This window comes from Cryptomeria japonica, chromosome 10 (assembly GCF_030272615.1).
Source record: "Cryptomeria japonica chromosome 10, Sugi_1.0, whole genome shotgun sequence".
NCBI lineage: Eukaryota > Viridiplantae > Streptophyta > Pinopsida > Cupressales > Cupressaceae > Cryptomeria > Cryptomeria japonica.
The window spans coordinates 397118597-397136948 of record NC_081414.1 but is presented as its reverse complement, the minus strand read 5'-3'; the positions used below and the strand labels follow the sequence as shown (position 1 = coordinate 397136948).

Here is an 18352-nt window from a genome sequence, read left to right as displayed (position 1 = left end):
ACTATTACAATAATTCTCTATATACACATTATATAAAAAAGACAAAAATTGTATCACATACCTATACCTTCTCCTTTCATACTTTGAAATTTGTTATATAATTCTACAACACAAACAAAATTGAAAGCTTATTAAAACAATGGACACGACATTTTGTGAGATGTTCTTATTGAAAAAAATAAAATAGACAATCATAGATGAACAAGATTATTAAAAAATAATTTATTTGTGACAATAACATTTATTATAATCATAAATGATAACTTATAAAAAAAAATTCAAAATTAAAAAATCACTAATTACCAAACTTCATTGAAAGCACGCTAAAAACATTCCATCAAAATTTCCAAACAAAATCTGAGAACTACAAAATATGAATAATCGGAAAGACATATCAATGGAAAATTTGTCCAAAATGTCTGAATCAAAAGACACAAATTTTATCTAAAACATTACAGAGCGCTTAGGTTGACATAGCTCTCTTTGTCGCACACGATCAAATTGACTGTAAACTTTGCAATTAAAGGGTGATATGGCAGACGAATACAAAGTGATTCGTTGGGGGTATCCTGTGAAAACCAACTCAGATGAATGCGTAAACTTTATTGATGCTTACTTCCAACAGGTGTTGTACTATGGGGCAGACAGGCATATCATTTTGAAAGCAGGAGAAGCAGATGGAGAATGTGTTCTCGCCAACACTTTGATCGCCTTCTTCTTGGCTTTCAAAGCACACAAGGATGCCTTATTCCATCTCCACGCTGCCCAATGCAAACTGGTAACATTTTGGAGAAAGTCTAAACAGCAGAAAGTTTGTTTGTTATTTGGGGCATTCAAAACTCAAAATTCCCCATAAAACAAATAAATGTGGCGATTGTTTACTTTTGGGCAACATTTTGTTTCCATGAAATTAGTCATAATTCATGATTCAATTTTGGTGTCAGGGTGTGGCAACTGTGTACGAGAAGATGGTTTTTAAAGCGGTTTCCAGTTGGGTAGAAGCAAAAGAGCCAGAAGCTACACTCGATTTGCATTCTCAGGTTCCTTTCCTTACTCAAACTCTTACGTTTGTAATGTCGATAAGTTGGAGGGCAGTCTCCCAGATTACTTCTATTCGCTTTTTAGTACTTTGTTTTATCTCATGGGTATCTTTTTTAGCGTTTAAACGATATTTTTAGCTGTAGATGACAAAATAAAATATGCAGACCTATATGTTCCACCGTTTTGCAGTATAACTTCGTTACAAGATTCAATCTTTCGAGTCCTTGCTGAAGACTCCAAGTCTCCATGCTGATAATTACAGAGCCTGTATGCTATTCAATGAGACAAATGTTTGTATTTGTTCAATTTTCCTAAAGCAAATTTGCCAAGATTTTTCCTCATTAAATATTATATAAGTAAAATGCTTCATACAGAGTACATCATCAATTACAATCGTCAAAGTGATATAAAAGAGTGTCACTTAAGGGTTAACAATATGTGATGGCTCATGTTTCCCTTCTAACCACGTGCATATTCCTTAAGGAGTCGCTGCCCTAGAGCAAGATACCAAAATCGATACTCGAGCTCTCTCCAGCGAACACTCTGTATTTCTTGCCGTGCAAGCATACTATATTAAACAGACCTTCAAAGACAACGTTACTCAAATTCTCCGCAAATTCTCATGACATTCACTCGAACAATGCCTACAGAAGGATCTACAAATTTGACATGCCATAGTAGGAATGCACACAAGTTGTGCAAACTTCGTGCAAAATCTATGGAGAAGTGTTTGTGAAGGCATACCACAATAAAAGTGGAAGCATAGCTTCCAATCCTACAACTCAACATGTTGAACTCGCTCTTCGACACCTCTTTTTCTTCCACTTTTTCTTTTCACTAGTTTAACACACCATCGACAAACCAGCTCAATCCATATTTTCAGCTTCTAGAGTGGTCATTGACAAACAAGTTTGATCCACTTTTCCAGCTCGTAAATTGTCTTGTTCTTCGTGATAAGAAAATATGGATGAGATATCTATACGAGTACTAGATATGCAAACCAAAGAATCTTAATTGAACTCTTCTATTTTTGTTTGTCTGCTTGATTTTGATCTATGTTGCAGGGTTCAGCAGAATCCCCTTGTAACTGTATGGGTCCACTTTGGGATCGGGTCTGGACAGCTTGGGGTTCACCTAGCGTCCACCCCAAGGTGCATCTGGCTGAACCCAGGCAGACCCAAGTGCTGCCCAAAATAAAAACAAGATAAATAAATTTATAAACAAAAAAGTGCCAAATACCTAATTTCACCCTTAGTGATAAACTTGTGAAAATGGTATGCTCCTTGAAGGTTTCCGTGGTTTCAAAGGCCTTAATTTGGGCTTGGGGCATTTTGGTGCTGATCCTTGACTCTGCTAGGTGCTGCTTCCAAATTCCTGTGAGGGGCATTGCACCTCAACCCCATTGGGGTCTCCACTTCCGAATCCCCACTAGTTGCCATTGCCAAATCTAGGCCCTTAATTCCTCCATCCTTGAAACCCATCCCTGTAATGTCCCCTCTTTCCTAGTTGATCACTCAAATACAAAGATTTGCCTATTATCTATCTCCGCAGGTGAATTCAGTGAATAGGAGATGACAATGCTAGCATGTGGGGTCCTATACTTGAGACTTGGGCGCTAGGAAGTGTTATTATTTGATAATATAATCGTAGTTACAAGTCTCGGACTCGCCTTGGACTCGGCAAGCCGATTTTTGACTCGGACTCGGACTCAGCGCCCAAACTCGGCCAAGACTCGGTAAATTGAAAAATCCAAGAAATTCAAATTTTTTTGAGGATTCAAAACCTGTTTCATGTATCCTTTAATAAATAAACATTATAGACACAATAATCTCATCAAATAGAAGCACATACACAAGTTCACGTTGATCACATAAGTATAAATGCAAATTTTAGGCTTGCGTTGAAGGAAATAAGCAAAACTAAATAACACATTAGAAACATAGATAGTGTCAAATGCCCTACAAAATACATGGAATATGAAATCTATGTCATCAAAAGTTCAAAGCATATATCAAGTTCAACATAAAAGCTAGAGCCTAGAAGTATAAGGCTCAGACGAGCCAATATCAATGATCACTGATCAATCGACTCCGCAACTGTCCTACGTGTGTGCCTAAGATAGGTCTTGGAACATTCTATAGCCATGATCTCTACCTGTGTTTGAGGCTCAGGCTCAGCCTTAGTGACATCCACATCCTCATCCTCATCCTCATCCACATCATCCTCGATCTCGGGGTCCTCCAATGGGTCTCCTCGTGCTCTAGCCTCCTCTGCCATCGCTACTACCTCTACCTCTCGATCCACCTGATCAACCCATTCTAAGTCTTCATCACTGAAGACAGGATCATCAAGCTCAGTGTTCCACTCTGCCTGTGAATCAACCTTCTCTAAAGTGATAGGAGATGTGTCAGTGCCCAAGATTTGTCTGTGATGGAGGCGAAGGTTGTAATGAACAAACACAAGATCATTCAACTTTTGTACTGCCAACCTATTACACTTTTTGGAGTGAATATGCTCGAACATGCTCCAATTGCGCTCACATCTTGAAGCACTACATGGCTGGCTCAAGATACGAACTGCAATCTTTTGTAGATTTGGCACCTTATTACCAAACATCTCCCACCATGCATCTGAAACAAATAAATAATAAAAATCATTTTTATTCTATAACTTTGAGTTTATGAATATGGTAATAGATGTTGGTGTTGGAAATAAGCCACACCCGGACCGACGATGGACTGGTCCAAGAGGGGCCAGTAGCTCAGTGGTAGAGCACTCCAGCAGCGTATGGAATGTCCTAGGTTCGAGTCCTAGCTGGTCCATGTCTCAACATGGTATCAGAGCCAGGTCTAGGCTAGGAGCCCCAAGCACACGAGAAGTGTGGCTTAAGGGGGGGTGTTGGTGTTTGAAATAAGCCACACCCGGACCGACGATGGACTGGTCCAAGAGGGGCCAGTAGCTCAGTGGTAGAGCACTCTAGCAGCGTATGGAAGGTCCTAGGTTCGAGTCCTAGCTGGTCCATGTCTCAACAATAGAATCATAGATAGAAAAGCTTAAGATTTATATTTTAAACTATGCCTTGATTAGATTTTTACTTGGCATCATTTGTGTCCGGTTTTGCTTGCATATGTCTCGTGAGAAGAAGTCTCCTTGTGCATTCCTAAACATCTCTACCTCACGGACTATGTGTGCTCCAACTGATGAATTAGGTGACATTCGCTCTACAACTTCGTAGAGCCCACTCAACACCTCGTCATTGGCCTAGAAATCCGGGTGAAACTGGAATGCCGGATTAAGGTAGTAGGCAGCTGCATGTATAGGTCTGTGAAGCAGATTGTGCCATTGTTGATCAATGATGTCCCATATGGGACCATACTTAGTTTGATTCCCTGAATAAATGGCTCTAATGGCCTCCTTCACTCTATCCATGCCCTCATAAATGTAGCCCATTGCGAGCTTCTCTCCATCAGCAACTCGTAGGAGAACAACAAGAGGCTCTATGAACTGCGATCACAAGTTGAAAGTTGCAACATTAAGCTTTAAGTTTTAAGTTTTACATAAACAAGTGTGAATAAAAATAAGGAAATGAGAACAAAATGAAAAATATAATAGATAATTACCCGCACAATCTCCTTGACTGGTTGCCAAAAGCTATGTTTTTAAAAAACTTGATCAGCCGTCTCAATCCTTGCAGTGGTCTTTGCATATGATGATGCCGTCCACTCCTCACTTACAAACATGCGTTTCAATCTGGCCTTGGACTGGAGCAAGGATTGCAATGTGATAAAATTTGTTGCAAATCGGGTAATTCCTGGATGAGACAACTCTTTCTTATTTGTGAAATTTCTCATAAGGTTGAGGACCTAGGCATGATTATATATGTATTTACAAATATTCCTTCCTAGTCTCTACACATGTTTTAATCCATGGAATTTTACCAAGATCCTCCAATATGAGGTCAATGCAATGAGCAACACAAGGGGTCCAAAACAATGTGGGGTGCCTCTCCATAAGAAGTTTACTTACAGCAACATAATTTGCTGCATTATCAGTCACTATTTGCACCACATTCTCCTCACCCACATCCTCCAACACTTCCTCCAACAACCCACAAAGATACTCAACATTTTTTACATTCCCTGAAGCATCAATTGACTTCAAGAACACTGTGCTACCTAAGAAAGAAAATAAAAGAGATTTAGTAAAATAAAAATTAAAAAACTTAGTCACTAAATCAATGATAAATATACTTTACAAAATACAAAGTACAATTACCTGATGAGGAGACAAGAAAATTCAACAATGTTCTATTTCTTCTGTCGGTCCAACCATCAGTCATGATGGTGCAACCCTTCCTCCATATCTCACGATGCTCAACAATTTTGGCTTTAACATCAGCCACCTTTTGATTCAAAATAAGGCCTTTTATCTCCTCATAATTAAGGGCTTTGAACCCTTGACCACAACTAATAATGGCATCTACCATAATTTGCCAGTATGGAGACCTAAAACAAATTAAATAAATGAAATAAGTATTTACTAATAACTATTAAGTTTTACTTGTAACTTTAAAAATTAAAATAATCAATGTGGCATACTCTTAATTTCTCAAATTTTTAAAAGCAAAAAAGTTAAGACAGAGAAATAAAAATACTAATGTATATGTCACTGCATGAAATGGAACGTTGTTGTAGAACCAAAAGTCTCCAATTGCCATTTTCGTAGCATCATGCTTCTCCTTATTCCAACCCATACTCTCAAGTGATGGTTGGGCACCCAGAGTCGTGCGTGGAACAATAAGTGAGTCTAATGTGGATTTATTTTTACGAATGCGAGGCCCAATGCTCACACTCGTGCTACCACTACTTCCAGTTCCAGATCTAGGGAATGGAGGTCGAGGATTTGAAGAAGCCTCTCCACCAAGGGCTGCCATTTCTTCCATTTGCTTCCTTTTTAATTCTTTTCTCTCTTCAAATTCCTTTAATTGAGCTTGCACTTCACGAATAGCCTCAGGGGGTGCATTTTTGCATGGTTTTGCATCATGGCATTCTATTTGTGCAACGTGATATTTCAGCTGGTTAGTACCTCCCCCATTATATTTTGTTTTGCAATGAATACATGTTCTCCTTTTTTTTGAACCGGGGATGCCATCTTTCCAAGCCTTATCCTTTCTAACCGGTGTTAAAACTAGAACCAGAATATAGAAAATCTGAGAACAGAAAATAAAGAATGAAAAACAAATACACAAGCCCTTATCCTAGGAAAACCCTCCACCTGAGGGTGAAAAACCCAACCCACTCAAAATGAACTTTATTATATCTCAAAAAAGAATACAACTGATGATAGTCTCAGATTACTATCAATCACAATAATATGAGTTTGATTCTCTATGAATCAATCATAAAAATGAACTCAGCTGATACATCTTGCATACAATCCAAAACCTTCATATATCTGAAAACTCTGTATGCAGAAGCAATACACAATATCTCTGATCTGATAGAGACAATCACAAGGAAGAAGAAGCCGATATAGAAAACTGCCGAAGAAGAAGAAGATGAGACAAGGAAGAATAACGAATATAACATATCGGAATTTTAGTGAAGAGTCACACGAAGGGAGAGGTAAAGGCACAGATAGTTATATCTGCATGGACAACCTCATCACCTTCACCGACAGCCTCATCACCTTCACCGACAGCCGTAGCAACATGAAGAATCACCGACAACAAACAAGGCAAGGAAGGAACGGAAGCTAAGGAGCCGATACTAGACGAAATAAATTAGGAGTCGATAATCTTTATCATAGCTATATCTTCAACACTCCCTCTTAGCAAAAGAGAGATCTTCATTATGTCAACATATAACATGTACACATACCTGCAACTCATAAAATGTCAACAAAAAACCATCACAGTTTTTATTCAATAAAGTTGTTATCTTAGTATAACAATATTCATCATAGCTACTCCTAGAGGATGAATAAAACCAAAAAATAAAAAACATAAAGTCATACACATGACTTCCACCATAGCTACTCCCAAAGGGTGGATCAAGGGATTTCACCTCGAACTTCTCTCGCAGAGAAGAATGTTTAGTCCTTAATGTGAGATTGGTAAACTCACGGATAAAACAAGGATATCCCACACGTACCAACTATTCATGTAACAGAACATTTATATATCAAAGCATGAGTACCAATAACAAAATAGCTATAACAGAAGAATGATATCTTTATTGAATTCTCAAGAATATGCTAGTACAATACCATCCTTGCCGAGGTTCCATCCGAATCATATATAGACTCAACGGTTGACCAAGTTGCCAACTGTCATTAACTACCAACTACCCCACGGGAACCTCTCGGCGACTCAAACATAACAAAACATAAACACCCAAACCAACTACAAACTAACATGTGTTATTGACCCCTAACATCAGCCCCCCAAAAAGTAGTCATCTTCCAGACGACTAAGACAACAGGAGCTGGAAAACAAAACAAAAGACTAAGACTGGGAAGGGGGAGGAGGCGTCCCTGTGGTGGTCGAAGAAGAAGGTTGTTGGCTTGTGTGGAGTCTGAGGTTCTTTTCTGCCATCAGCTGCCATTCCCATGCCTTCTTCACCATGTGTGCGGCCTCCAACAGTTTTTTGTCCTTCTGTTCCATCTGTAGAGCAAGCTCAGCCACCTGTGCTGTCAGTACCTGCACCTCCTCCTTCTGCATGCTGCAACGGGCCTCATAAGTAGTCACCTTCGTCTCTAGCTCAGTCCTTAGGTTCTTCTCTACTGCGGCTAACTTCGCACGCTTCTCCCCTTCCTTCTCCAGTTTTTCTGCATACAACCGCTGTGTCTTTTGCTCTATCTGACTCTATCGCATCTGCAGATAGACATGCTGGAAAGATCCCTCCATACTACACAAGGTGGCGCCCAAGGTGCCCACTCCCTCCACTAGTCGCATGCGCGTCCATTCCTGTACCATCTCCGGTGTACTATTGTCTGGCCAACCCTGCTGCTCAAAGTGGCATGCAAACTCGTCCGCACATCTGGAAGTCATGAAGTTGCACAGCTTCTCAGCGTCGGCGGAGTTGCCGACCTCCATCTGCCCAGTCAACTGTGCCATTCCACGTGCTATATCTGAAATCCCCTGTAGCTCCCCAAGGAACCGCTAGAGCGAGCCTGCTGGATCGCTAGGTTCTGGTGGAGTGAGGTGAACTCCTGCCAATAGTCCTTCGGACCCGCTTTCCCCAACATTGATGATCTTTGAGCTCTGCCCACCACTTCCTGTTGCTCTATTTTGCTCCTCAGTAGACATCCTCTCATCTTGATCAGTGATAGGGGTGGTCGTGTTTTGTGTCTGGTTCAGTCCAACGGCCATGGCGTATGGTGAAGGCGAGGGGGGAGGGTGAGGTGTGAGTGCAAACTGCCCCAACCACCCATCCAACAATGCATCTATATCCTCATCCGTTAGTGTCTCTAGTACTGCCAACTCCTCTAGACCATCTCCCGTCATCGGTGCATCCCCCGAGTCATCTCTCTTTGCTGGTACCGTACTAGTACTTGTTGTGCCAACACTCAAACTTGCCGTACCAGTACCGATTTCCTGTACGACTACCTCTTCTTCCCCTGGTACAACCGTCTCTTGAACCATTTTATTCGGACTGTGTTGTACGACCTCTGCCATCGTACGATTTACCATACTCCCGCCACCTAGGTCACTAGTCGTACGATCAGGCCTACTGGAACGTTCTGTGACTGGTGTAACTTGTGACTCGAGTACAGCTAGATTGATCTGCGACAGTGACACCCGTTGTTGTGTCGGTGGTTCTCCTTCATTAATTTCTTGGAATAGCACCCCTACTGGTCGTACGTCCCCTATCGGATTGGCCATTGTAAGTGCTTCCTGTGGTACCAAGTGTGCTGAAGAGGACAATTTTGGGGGTATAAATTTCACCCGCGTGCTCTTCCACTGTGCTCGCAGCCCTCCATGTTGCTTTTCCTCTTCCTCCTCTTCCTGTTGCTGCAATTCCGCTTCCCCTTCGTCCTCTCCTACCGTGTGTGGTGCCATACGAAACCCCTCATCTCCACTCTTTCGCTCCTCAGTTTCTTCGGCCTCCTCCTCGGAATCCTCGGTGTTGCTGTCATCTTCGACTTCAACGGGCACGTCCAACTTCCTCCTCTTTGCCGGCTGTGTGGTGTCACCAAGTGTGTCCAGATGGGCATAATAGTACATGGACGACTTATTAGGTTCCACCCTTCCGCGCTATTCAAAAGTCCCCCACATCTAGGGCGACACTTGTAGGCGTACAACATCCAGGAAGAGGCTGATAGCGTGGTGGCACATGTAAAATGTCTTGTGTTTCAGCTTGAGGAAATCATGAATCCTCTCCGCCAAAAGCTGCCCCCAGTTGTAAACTTTGCCGCACTTAATGCCATTTATCAACCCTATCATCCAAATGGCTATATCGGATGCACGACTGGCCCTTGTGAGCCGACTTTTTACCAAGTCCATCAGCATTCTCCATTCTCTTGGTGCAATAAAAGCACGCTTCAATCCCCTACTGTCAGACTAGGCGCTCTTCCATTGCTCTTCTGTGAGGTCATCTTTGCATACCAAGTCCACCAGCCACTTCTTTTTCTCCTTGGTGAGATTCTTGGCCGGTTTTGCTATAGATGCCCCCTTCTCAGGTATACCGAATACCCTCCTGAAATCTTCCGCCTTGAAGGAAACTCGTACCGTGCAGCCCTGGAACTGAATGATGGAAGCCCTTTCCTGGCGGTTGTATCCAGACACCATAGTGCGTAACACCAGCTCAAAATCCTTGATGTTGAATGTCGGTATCTGGATGGCATGGTCTACCCATGCCTTCCTGAGGGAGTGTTTTATCACATGGTCAGGATGGGTTTCCTCCCACCAAGTACGACATTTGTTGCCAGTCACGCTCTCAAAGGCTACATTCTCGGTAGTGATTCCCTTCGGATCCTTCTACACTTTTGGCCTGATTTTGGCCTTCTTGCTGCTGTTGGTTGGGTCTGTAGCGGTCATGGTTGCACTGTAGCTACTTTGCCTTGTTTTCCTGTTTTTTTCCAGTCCTTGACCGTTATTATAATGGTCTGCAAGTGTGCTCTGCCAATTTGTACAGACCATTGTGCCCGTTGTTGCTCGTACGATGTATGGATAGGTCCGTACGCTTCTCTCCTTTGGCTGTACAACCTCCGCAATTTGTTTGAACTCTGCGCCTAACACTGTACGGACGACACAAATTTCCAAATGGATGCCTTCGAAATTTGTATAAACCGCTTCCTTGTCCGTACGGACTTCCCTTTGTCGATTCTCATACGACACCGTACGGTCTTCTTCCTGTTGTCCGTACAAATTCTTCTTGGTTGTCGTACGACCTCTGCCTTGGGTTGCCGTACCTATAGCGTGGCTGTATGACCTCTCCCTATTTGCTTCCCTGTACACCGTACGACGTCTCCTGTGCAATATCCGTACGGCTTCAATGTACACCGTACAACATTTCTTGTGCAATATCCACCGTATGGTTTCACCGTAGACCGTACTATGTGTCTGGTGCAATCTTTGCCATACGCTGTACAGGTTGATTGGATGGGCTATGTTGTATGGAATGGCGTGCTTCGTCGTACGGGGAGATGTGCTTTGTCGTACGCCGTACGAACTTCTCTCCTTGCTCTGCGCTTGTGTGCCGATCGTTCACGTAATCCGTACACTGTACGATAGCTCTGCTTCTTCGCTTGCATCGTACGGATTTGACTTTTCCTGTGGTTGGACAGGATTTTTCCTTCCCTCTCTCGATTTTGTTCTGCTGTCAAGTCTGCTTCTTCGGCTCTGACTTCTTTCTTGAAATGTGTACAAATGGCCTTTTTGGGGGTCTTTATAATCTTTTATCAGGGTGAGGGTTAGGCATAAGTATTTTATTAACTTTTTATAAAATAATTGCCTTTTTATCAATTGTATTTTTTCCTTACTTATTTCCCTTACTTCTGCCTTGCACTTTAATATTTTAATACTTGCTAACCCTGGCCTTTTTATCTCCTCCATATACCTTTCTTTTTCCACTTTTAATATCCCCTCTCTTATCAGCTGTTTTAAACTTTTTACTTGACAACACTTTTTAAATGTAACTCTTCGTACCTTCAGTTTACCAAGGTATCCCGAGGTTAGGTTGCATCGTTCAAATGGCCCTTTGTGATCCCTAGGGTAGCTTATTGCCTCTGCGAACGCTATTGAATGATCTTTTCGCCCCCTCAGTTTCCTCCTTGTTGTTCGGATACTTGATTTCTTCCTTGCTCTTCCCTTGCCACTCGTCCCGACTTCCTTCTACCTTTTGTTTGATCCTTGGTCGACGTCCTCGTCTCCTCTATTCCTCTTCCCTCTTGAGGGGTCATTCTAAGTCCTTAGCCTTATCTCCGAATTGTGCAACCACATACATACGTGCGACATCCTCCTGTAGCATTCTTGTGCACAACACGTCCCTACGTACTCCAGGTCCCATTGCTTGTCAACTAATGGAGTAGGTCCCACCCCCTTATACCGCCCGACAATGTAGCGGCCTTCGTACTATTGGTACCATTTTACTTTCTCTCCGTCAACCTCCGGCGGTCCTGCGGGGTTAGGGATCACCCGGTATAATGAATTTGGTGCGGCTTCCAATTTGCTTGGCTGGGAGGTGATGATGAACATGTCTTCCGTTTCCAGCACCATCTTTAAACAGGGACCTAGGGTTGCCCCGTACTCCTCTAAGTCAAGTTCTTCCTCTAGGTCTACAGGTTCCTCCTCTTTATTTGCACTCTCGGCTTTCCTTCGGTCTTCAACCTCTTCATCGATATTGTATGCTACGTACCCTTCTCGAAGACCTTCATATGGGGCCCGCTTCTTCCAATGCCTGAAACCCGTACCCATACAACTGGATCCCCAAAATACGCGTTTGTGAGGTGCTTGTGGTTCCTGGGAACTGCAACACCTTCAACCTGCTTTGGCACAAGCCGTTCTTCCATGGCTGCAAAAGGCTTTGCCCACTCTTCATCTCTCCGGTAGGGCTCTGCTTTTACCACCGGATCTTTGTCGACTTCCTTGCTCTAGCCAATGGTCCAGTTCCCTTTTGTAGCGTATCCCAGCATGTTAATCCCAATCACAGGTTTGTCCCGTTCTTTGTAGACTTTCAGTTTTGAACCATTCACTGGGTCCCTGATTGGATTGTTATCTAGAGTGGATAGCTTCACCGCCCCGTTCTTGCCAACCTCTCTGATCTTATAGGGTCTGAGGCAACGAACTTTAAACTTCCCCGGTCGGAGTTCGTTCCGGCCGTTATACTTAAAAACCAACTGCCCCAGCCGGAAGTTGACCCGCCGTAGGTGCTTGTCATGCCAGTACTTCTACTGTTGCTACGCTACCTCCATTGCCCATTGTGCCATTACCCTTCGTTCGTTCAGTTTCACTAGGTTGTCAAGCCTTGCGCTCAAGCTTTCTTCATCACCGAGTCTATTATCCACCACCACCCGGAGGCTAGGTATGGTGTACTCGGCCGATACCACTGCCTCCTTCCCGTACATGAGCTGGAATGGGGTATGCCCCGTGGTGACCTTGTAGGTTGTGCGGTAGGCCCATAGTACGAATGGTAGCCTTTCCTCCCAGTCCTCTTGCTCCACCCCACACGACTTGTAAATTATTGACACCAATACCTTGTTGGTTGCTTCTGCCTGTCTGTTCGCTAGGGGGTAGTACGGGCTAGAGAGATTGTGAAAGATTTTGAACTCTACGGTCATGGTACAGATTACTTGGTTGACAAAGTGCACTCCCCTGTCATTGGTGATTTGAAGGGGTATCCCATACCTCGTGACGATCTGTTCATACAAGAATCGTGCCTTACTCAGAGCCGTGTTATCTGGCAAGGCTCTCGCTTCTGCTCACTTGGTGAGGTATTTCGTAGCCATTGCAATATATTTGCACTTGTGCATGCTACTTGGCTTCAAGGGTCCTACAACGTTTAGACCCCACCGTTCGAATAGCTCCTGTGGCTGTGAGGGAAAGAGGGGCATGAAGTCTCGCTTGAGTGGTTTTCCTACACGTTGGCAAGTGTCACACCTGACCACCCACTCTCGGGCGTCAATGTGTAGAGTTGGCCACCACGGACCGGCCAAAAGTACTTTCATCGCAGTTGCATCTGGTCCCATGTGTCCGCCTGCTAACTCGTCATGTGCTTCCTTCAAAACATTGGGGATCTCCTCCTCCATAACACATTTTCTCAGGATTTGGTCGGGGGACCATTTTATATAACAGGCCATTGATCAGATGGAAGGTCTTACTCTTTAGTGCCAGCTTCCGCCATTCCCCCGGGAACATCTCCTTTGGGAATGTGGAAGTAGAGAGGTACTGGCCGATCTTCTCGTACCACAATGGTAGTACTTCAATCTGGAACAAGTGTGCATCTGGGAAGTCCTCGTTCACCACTTTGACCCGTTCTCTTGATCTGATCCTTGATAGTTGGTCAGCTATCACATGGGACTTGCCTGGCCGTACAATAATGGTGAAGGTGAATTCTTGCAGGAGTAGTAGCCATCTACTTACTCGACCTTGGATAATTGGTTTATTTACCAAGTACATTAGTGCCTGATGGTCCACGTAAAACGTGAATGGAGTAGCCAACAGTGGCAAAACTTTTGTACTACGTACACCATCCCGAGTGCCTCCCTCTCCATTGTGTTGTAGTTTCGTTCAGCCCTTGACAAAAGTCGGTTGGCGAAAAAAACGGAGTTATCTAGTCCTTGCGTCCCTAGTTGTGCAAGGGTAGCACCAATCGCGAAGTTGGAGGCATCGATGTGTACGTGAAACTCCTTATTCCAATCCGAGTACAACAGTATTGGTGCACTCACCAGCCGATCTTTCAATTCCTTGAAGGCCCCTTCCTGCTCCGTACCCCATACAAACGACTCTCCCTTCCTTGTCAACTTGTTTAGGGGCCAGGAGACTTGTGCAAAGCCTTTGATAAATCTCCGGTAGTAGCCAACGTGGCCCAAAAATGACTTCACCCCTGTCACATTCGTCAGATCCTCCATGTTGACGATCACTCCTATCTTATTTGGTTCTATCTTTAGACCTTCTTTACAAACAATGTGGCCAAGGAGCTTTCCTTGCGGTACCATAAACCTACACTTCCTCGGGTTAAGAGCTAGCTTAGCTTTCCGACACCTCTCCATACATTCTCCGAGTGCCTTTGGATGGGTGTCCTGATCACTGAAAATCGACTAGTCATTCAAGAATGCCCTGAAGTTTCCTACGGACATTTTGTCAAAAATGTGTAAAATTATTCTTTGGAAGGTTGTCGGTGCATTACATAGCCCGAAGGGCATGCGATTGTAGGCGTACACCCCCTCCTCCACCACGAACGTGGTCTTTAGCTTATCTTCTTCCGCAATACTTATCTGATTGTATCCCGAGAACCCATCTTGAAATGTGTATATCTCATACCCAGCTACTTCTTCCAGAATGCTGTCAGTGAATGGGATTGGAAATGGATCTTTAATTGTTACTACGTTTAGGTACCCGAAGTCTACGCATATCCTTATTTGATTGGCTTCCTTCTTGAGAGAAATGACTATTGGGGAAACCCAGTCACTTGTTTCCACTTTGAATATGATCCCAGCTTCCAACATTTTGTTGATTTCCTCATTCACCTTGGCCGCGTAGTTCTTGTTCATCCTGTATGGTCTCCTCCATACGGGTTGGGCTCCTGATACGAGGGATATGCGATGTACGCACAATGCCGGTGGTACCCCCTTCAAGTCCTTGTAGGTCCAGGCAAAGACGTCCTTGTATTCAAGGTGCATTCTCCCGTACGGGAATTGTGTTTTCTGACTTGTTCTTTCGTACAAACTTGTGCTTCTCTCTTGGTTGTACGATGCATAGGTGTGTGGCTTGAGACTCCCTTCATCCAACTCAAAGCTGATGCCTTCGAGTTTTTGATATATTGCTTCCTTGACAGTACGGTATTCCTCTTGTGGTCCGTACGGATTTCTCTTGGTTGTTGTACGGCCTCTGCCTTTGGTTGTCGTACCTGTAGCGTGGTTGAACAACCTCTCCCTGATTGCATCCCTGTAAACCGTACGATGCCTCATGTACGATGTTCGTACGGCTTCCATGTATGTCGTACGATGCCTCCTGTGCCATATCCGCCGTATGGTTTCACCATACACCATACCCTTTTCTCTATGTAGTTTATGTCGTACGCCATATAGGTCGAATGAATGGACTATGCCGTATGGAATGGTTGGATGAGCTACGCCGTATGGGCTGATTGAACTAGGTACGACGTACGGGTGAGCTACGCCATACGGAATGGTGCTCTGTCGCACGCCATACGGACTCCTCGCCTTGCCATACGGAACGGTGTTATGCACCGGTGTGTCGACCGTACTGGTTGACGGTACGGCGTACGGAATGGTGCTCTGCCGTACGTCGTACCGACTCCTCGCCTTGCCATACGGAATGATGCTATGCGCCTGTGTTTCAACCGTACTTGTTGACCGTATGACGTACGACATTTCTGCTTCTTCACTTGCACCGTACGGATTCGACTTCTCCCGTGGCTGGATGGGAATGTTCCTTCCCTCTCTCGATTTTGTCCTGTTGTCAAATCTACTTCCCCGGCTCTCCCTTGATCGTACGGATCTCCAACACTCGGCTTCTCTAGTTTGTACGGTGTAGCTGGGGCTCTTAGCTTCGTGTGGTAACCTCATCACGTCGACGCAACCTGGACCCTCAGAAGCCAACTTGCTCTTGTCTGCTCTGAATCGTACGGCTGAATTGCTTTCGGCTGATATGAACCGTTTAGTGTATAGTATTAACTTCTTCGGGGCATCTCCACCAGGCTCTACTGCATCCAATTTCAAATCCTCACCCTGTGAATCTTCTTCGTACACCTTAGATACTTCCCCATTCCCATTTGGCGACCTTTGTTCATACAATACAGGCTCACTTGGTAATTGTTCGTACAAACCAGACACACCAATGCCGAATGTGCACAGATGAATATCGTACGACGGACTTTGTACTTCCTCAATTTGGCCAATTTGTAGCATGTTACAGTCGGGGTGGAAAACTTCATAATCCTCCATTTGCTAGTGGAATAATCCATTAAGAGAACTCGTCTCATCTTTAGAGCAATCTTCTAGTTTGAACACCCCTTCATCGTTGGGTTTCCTGTCTTTCTTTCCTCCGTCCACACCTAACTCTCCACCCTCAGACTCAGAGTCCGAGGGTGCCAGTTTTTCACTCACCGCCTGGTTCCTCAAGTCAATGATGTGTTATCTCCCGTCACTCTTGATCGAGAGTGTGTTTCGCTTCCAGTTATGATTCGCCTTGGCAGTAACCAACCATCCCCTCCCGAGAAGTGCATCGTACACCTTCTTCTATAACCGGATAACTACAAAGTCCAAGAAAAATTGTTGTGTCCCAATCATTACTTTTTGTGCTATCAATGTTCCCAACGGCTAGATGTTGTGCTGGTCGGCACCTACCAAGTGGAAGGTTGGCGGCCAAAGCTTCGGCTTCCCTAGACATTTCCATGTGTCTTCTGGCAGTACATTTACTCCCGAGCCTCCATCGACAATGGTGTTTGTCAACTTCTTCCCCATTATTTCCATCTTGACGACCGCCAACTTCCTCCCAATGCTCATCGTAAACAACATTGGATCACTGGACTCATTCCCTTCGGCTGATGGTTTTCCCGTCAGTTCCTCCTCGTGTGGCTTACATTGGTTCTGGAAAATTGTGTCGTCACTGACTGTGTTGGCAATTGCCATTCTCAGTTGCGGCATAGTTTGAAGAAGGTCTGCCACCTTGATGGGCACAGTTGTTTGTAGCACCTGTCAGACTATGTTCTTCTCTGACTCCCGCAATGACATACTTGCACTTCCATTGGAAGTTACTCGTTCCTTCGCCAACACTTGTTCTACTTCGGCTTGTTCCTTTTCCGTACCAGAGTTTGAATACATTGCCTTCTTTGTTTGTGCTCTTGTGATTGCCAAAACTATGTCCTCTTGTTCCTCCACGTTCAGCATATTAATACCCTTCTGATTCGAGCAGTTGGTGTCTTCATGGTCCCCTGGTCCACACCATTTGCACAATAATTGTATGTTGTCTTTCTTGTTATGGCAGTCTCTCGCAAAGTGTCCCCATTCACTACATTGTCGGCACTGTATGATAGGACGTCCTTTGGAGTCGTACTGTATTTGGTTTCGCCCTCGTTGATTTCCATAACCACTTGGCGATACATTCTGTGATTTCGATGGGCTGACTCTCCCTGTGTGAAGAGTACTTGTGTACTTCTCATCTTCAAATTGTACGGGCACTCCTTGATTGAATGCCCCAGCACTCGACAAATTTCACAAAACATATTTCTAGGACAATTAGCTTTCGTGTGCCCCTCCCTTTTGCACTGAATACACCATAGTTCATTACCTTCATTGCTGGTTCCTTTCTTAGCCTTCAATTCTTTCATCATTCTCAACATGTCCCGTCGAAGGGCTCGTACGCCTTTGGATTCTTCGTCACTGCTACCTTCGGTGCTCTCATCATCATTGGTCTTCCTCTTCTCTCGAGAGGAGGTTTTATTTTCACTCTCAATGTCCATCGCTCGATTGTACGCATCGGCGTATGAGGATGGAGGCACTACTTTCATCTTCTTGCTCAGTGAGGGTATCAATCCCTCTGTGGCTGGTTTTCCATCTTGTTCAACAGTTCTTTGAGCCTACAGTTGTAAGCACGTACACTCTCATTTTTCCCTTGCTTAGTATTATAGATTTCGGCCACGATCTCATTATCATCCCTCAAGAGTTTGAATTCCTCCTGGAACGCCTTCTTCAGATCACTCCATCTCATCTTGTGTTGGGCATCGAGGTCTGTGTACCAGTCAATGGCGATCCCCCGAAGGGTGGCGGGAAATGCCTTCAGCCAGTAGTCCTTGTCATCTTGGCCATTTGCCTCCCAAATGGTTATGCATGTTTTGCAATGCCATATCGGGTCCTCCGGCCCATCTCCCGTGAACTTCAGTAGTTTCTGCTTCTCTTGGGTGTTCAACATTATTTTCACTCGGAAGGTACGTGTGTATTCGCCTTGTGTGCCGGACCTGGGTGGACTGTTTCGACCGCTACGTTCCGGTGCTTTCCCTGCACTCTCGGCCACGCAGACGTCCTCTACACGTCCACCTTCAGCGTCCTCAACACTGCGAGTACTTCCAGGTGTGTCGGACCTGAGTGAACTGTTCCGACCGCTACGTTCCAGTGCTTTCCTTGCACT

General features: G+C 44.4%; 1 protein-coding gene across 3 annotated transcripts in view; it reads left to right on the top strand.

Moving 5' to 3' along the window:
* The first annotated feature begins 338 nt into the window (after positions 1-338).
* The window catches only part of LOC131038538 (uncharacterized), a 158469-nt gene continuing 140455 nt past the window's right edge, over positions 339-18352 (top strand). For 2 of the 3 annotated variants that reach the window (XM_057970997.2, XM_057971000.2), the window contains exons 1-2: positions 340-778; positions 945-1040. In XM_057970997.2, the coding sequence (XP_057826980.2) occupies positions 533-778; positions 945-1040 (342 nt within the window). In that variant the 5' untranslated portion in view covers positions 340-532. Of the gene's footprint in view, positions 779-944; positions 1041-18352 lie in introns of all 3 variants that reach the window. The other variant, XM_057970998.2, reaches the window with a different exon arrangement.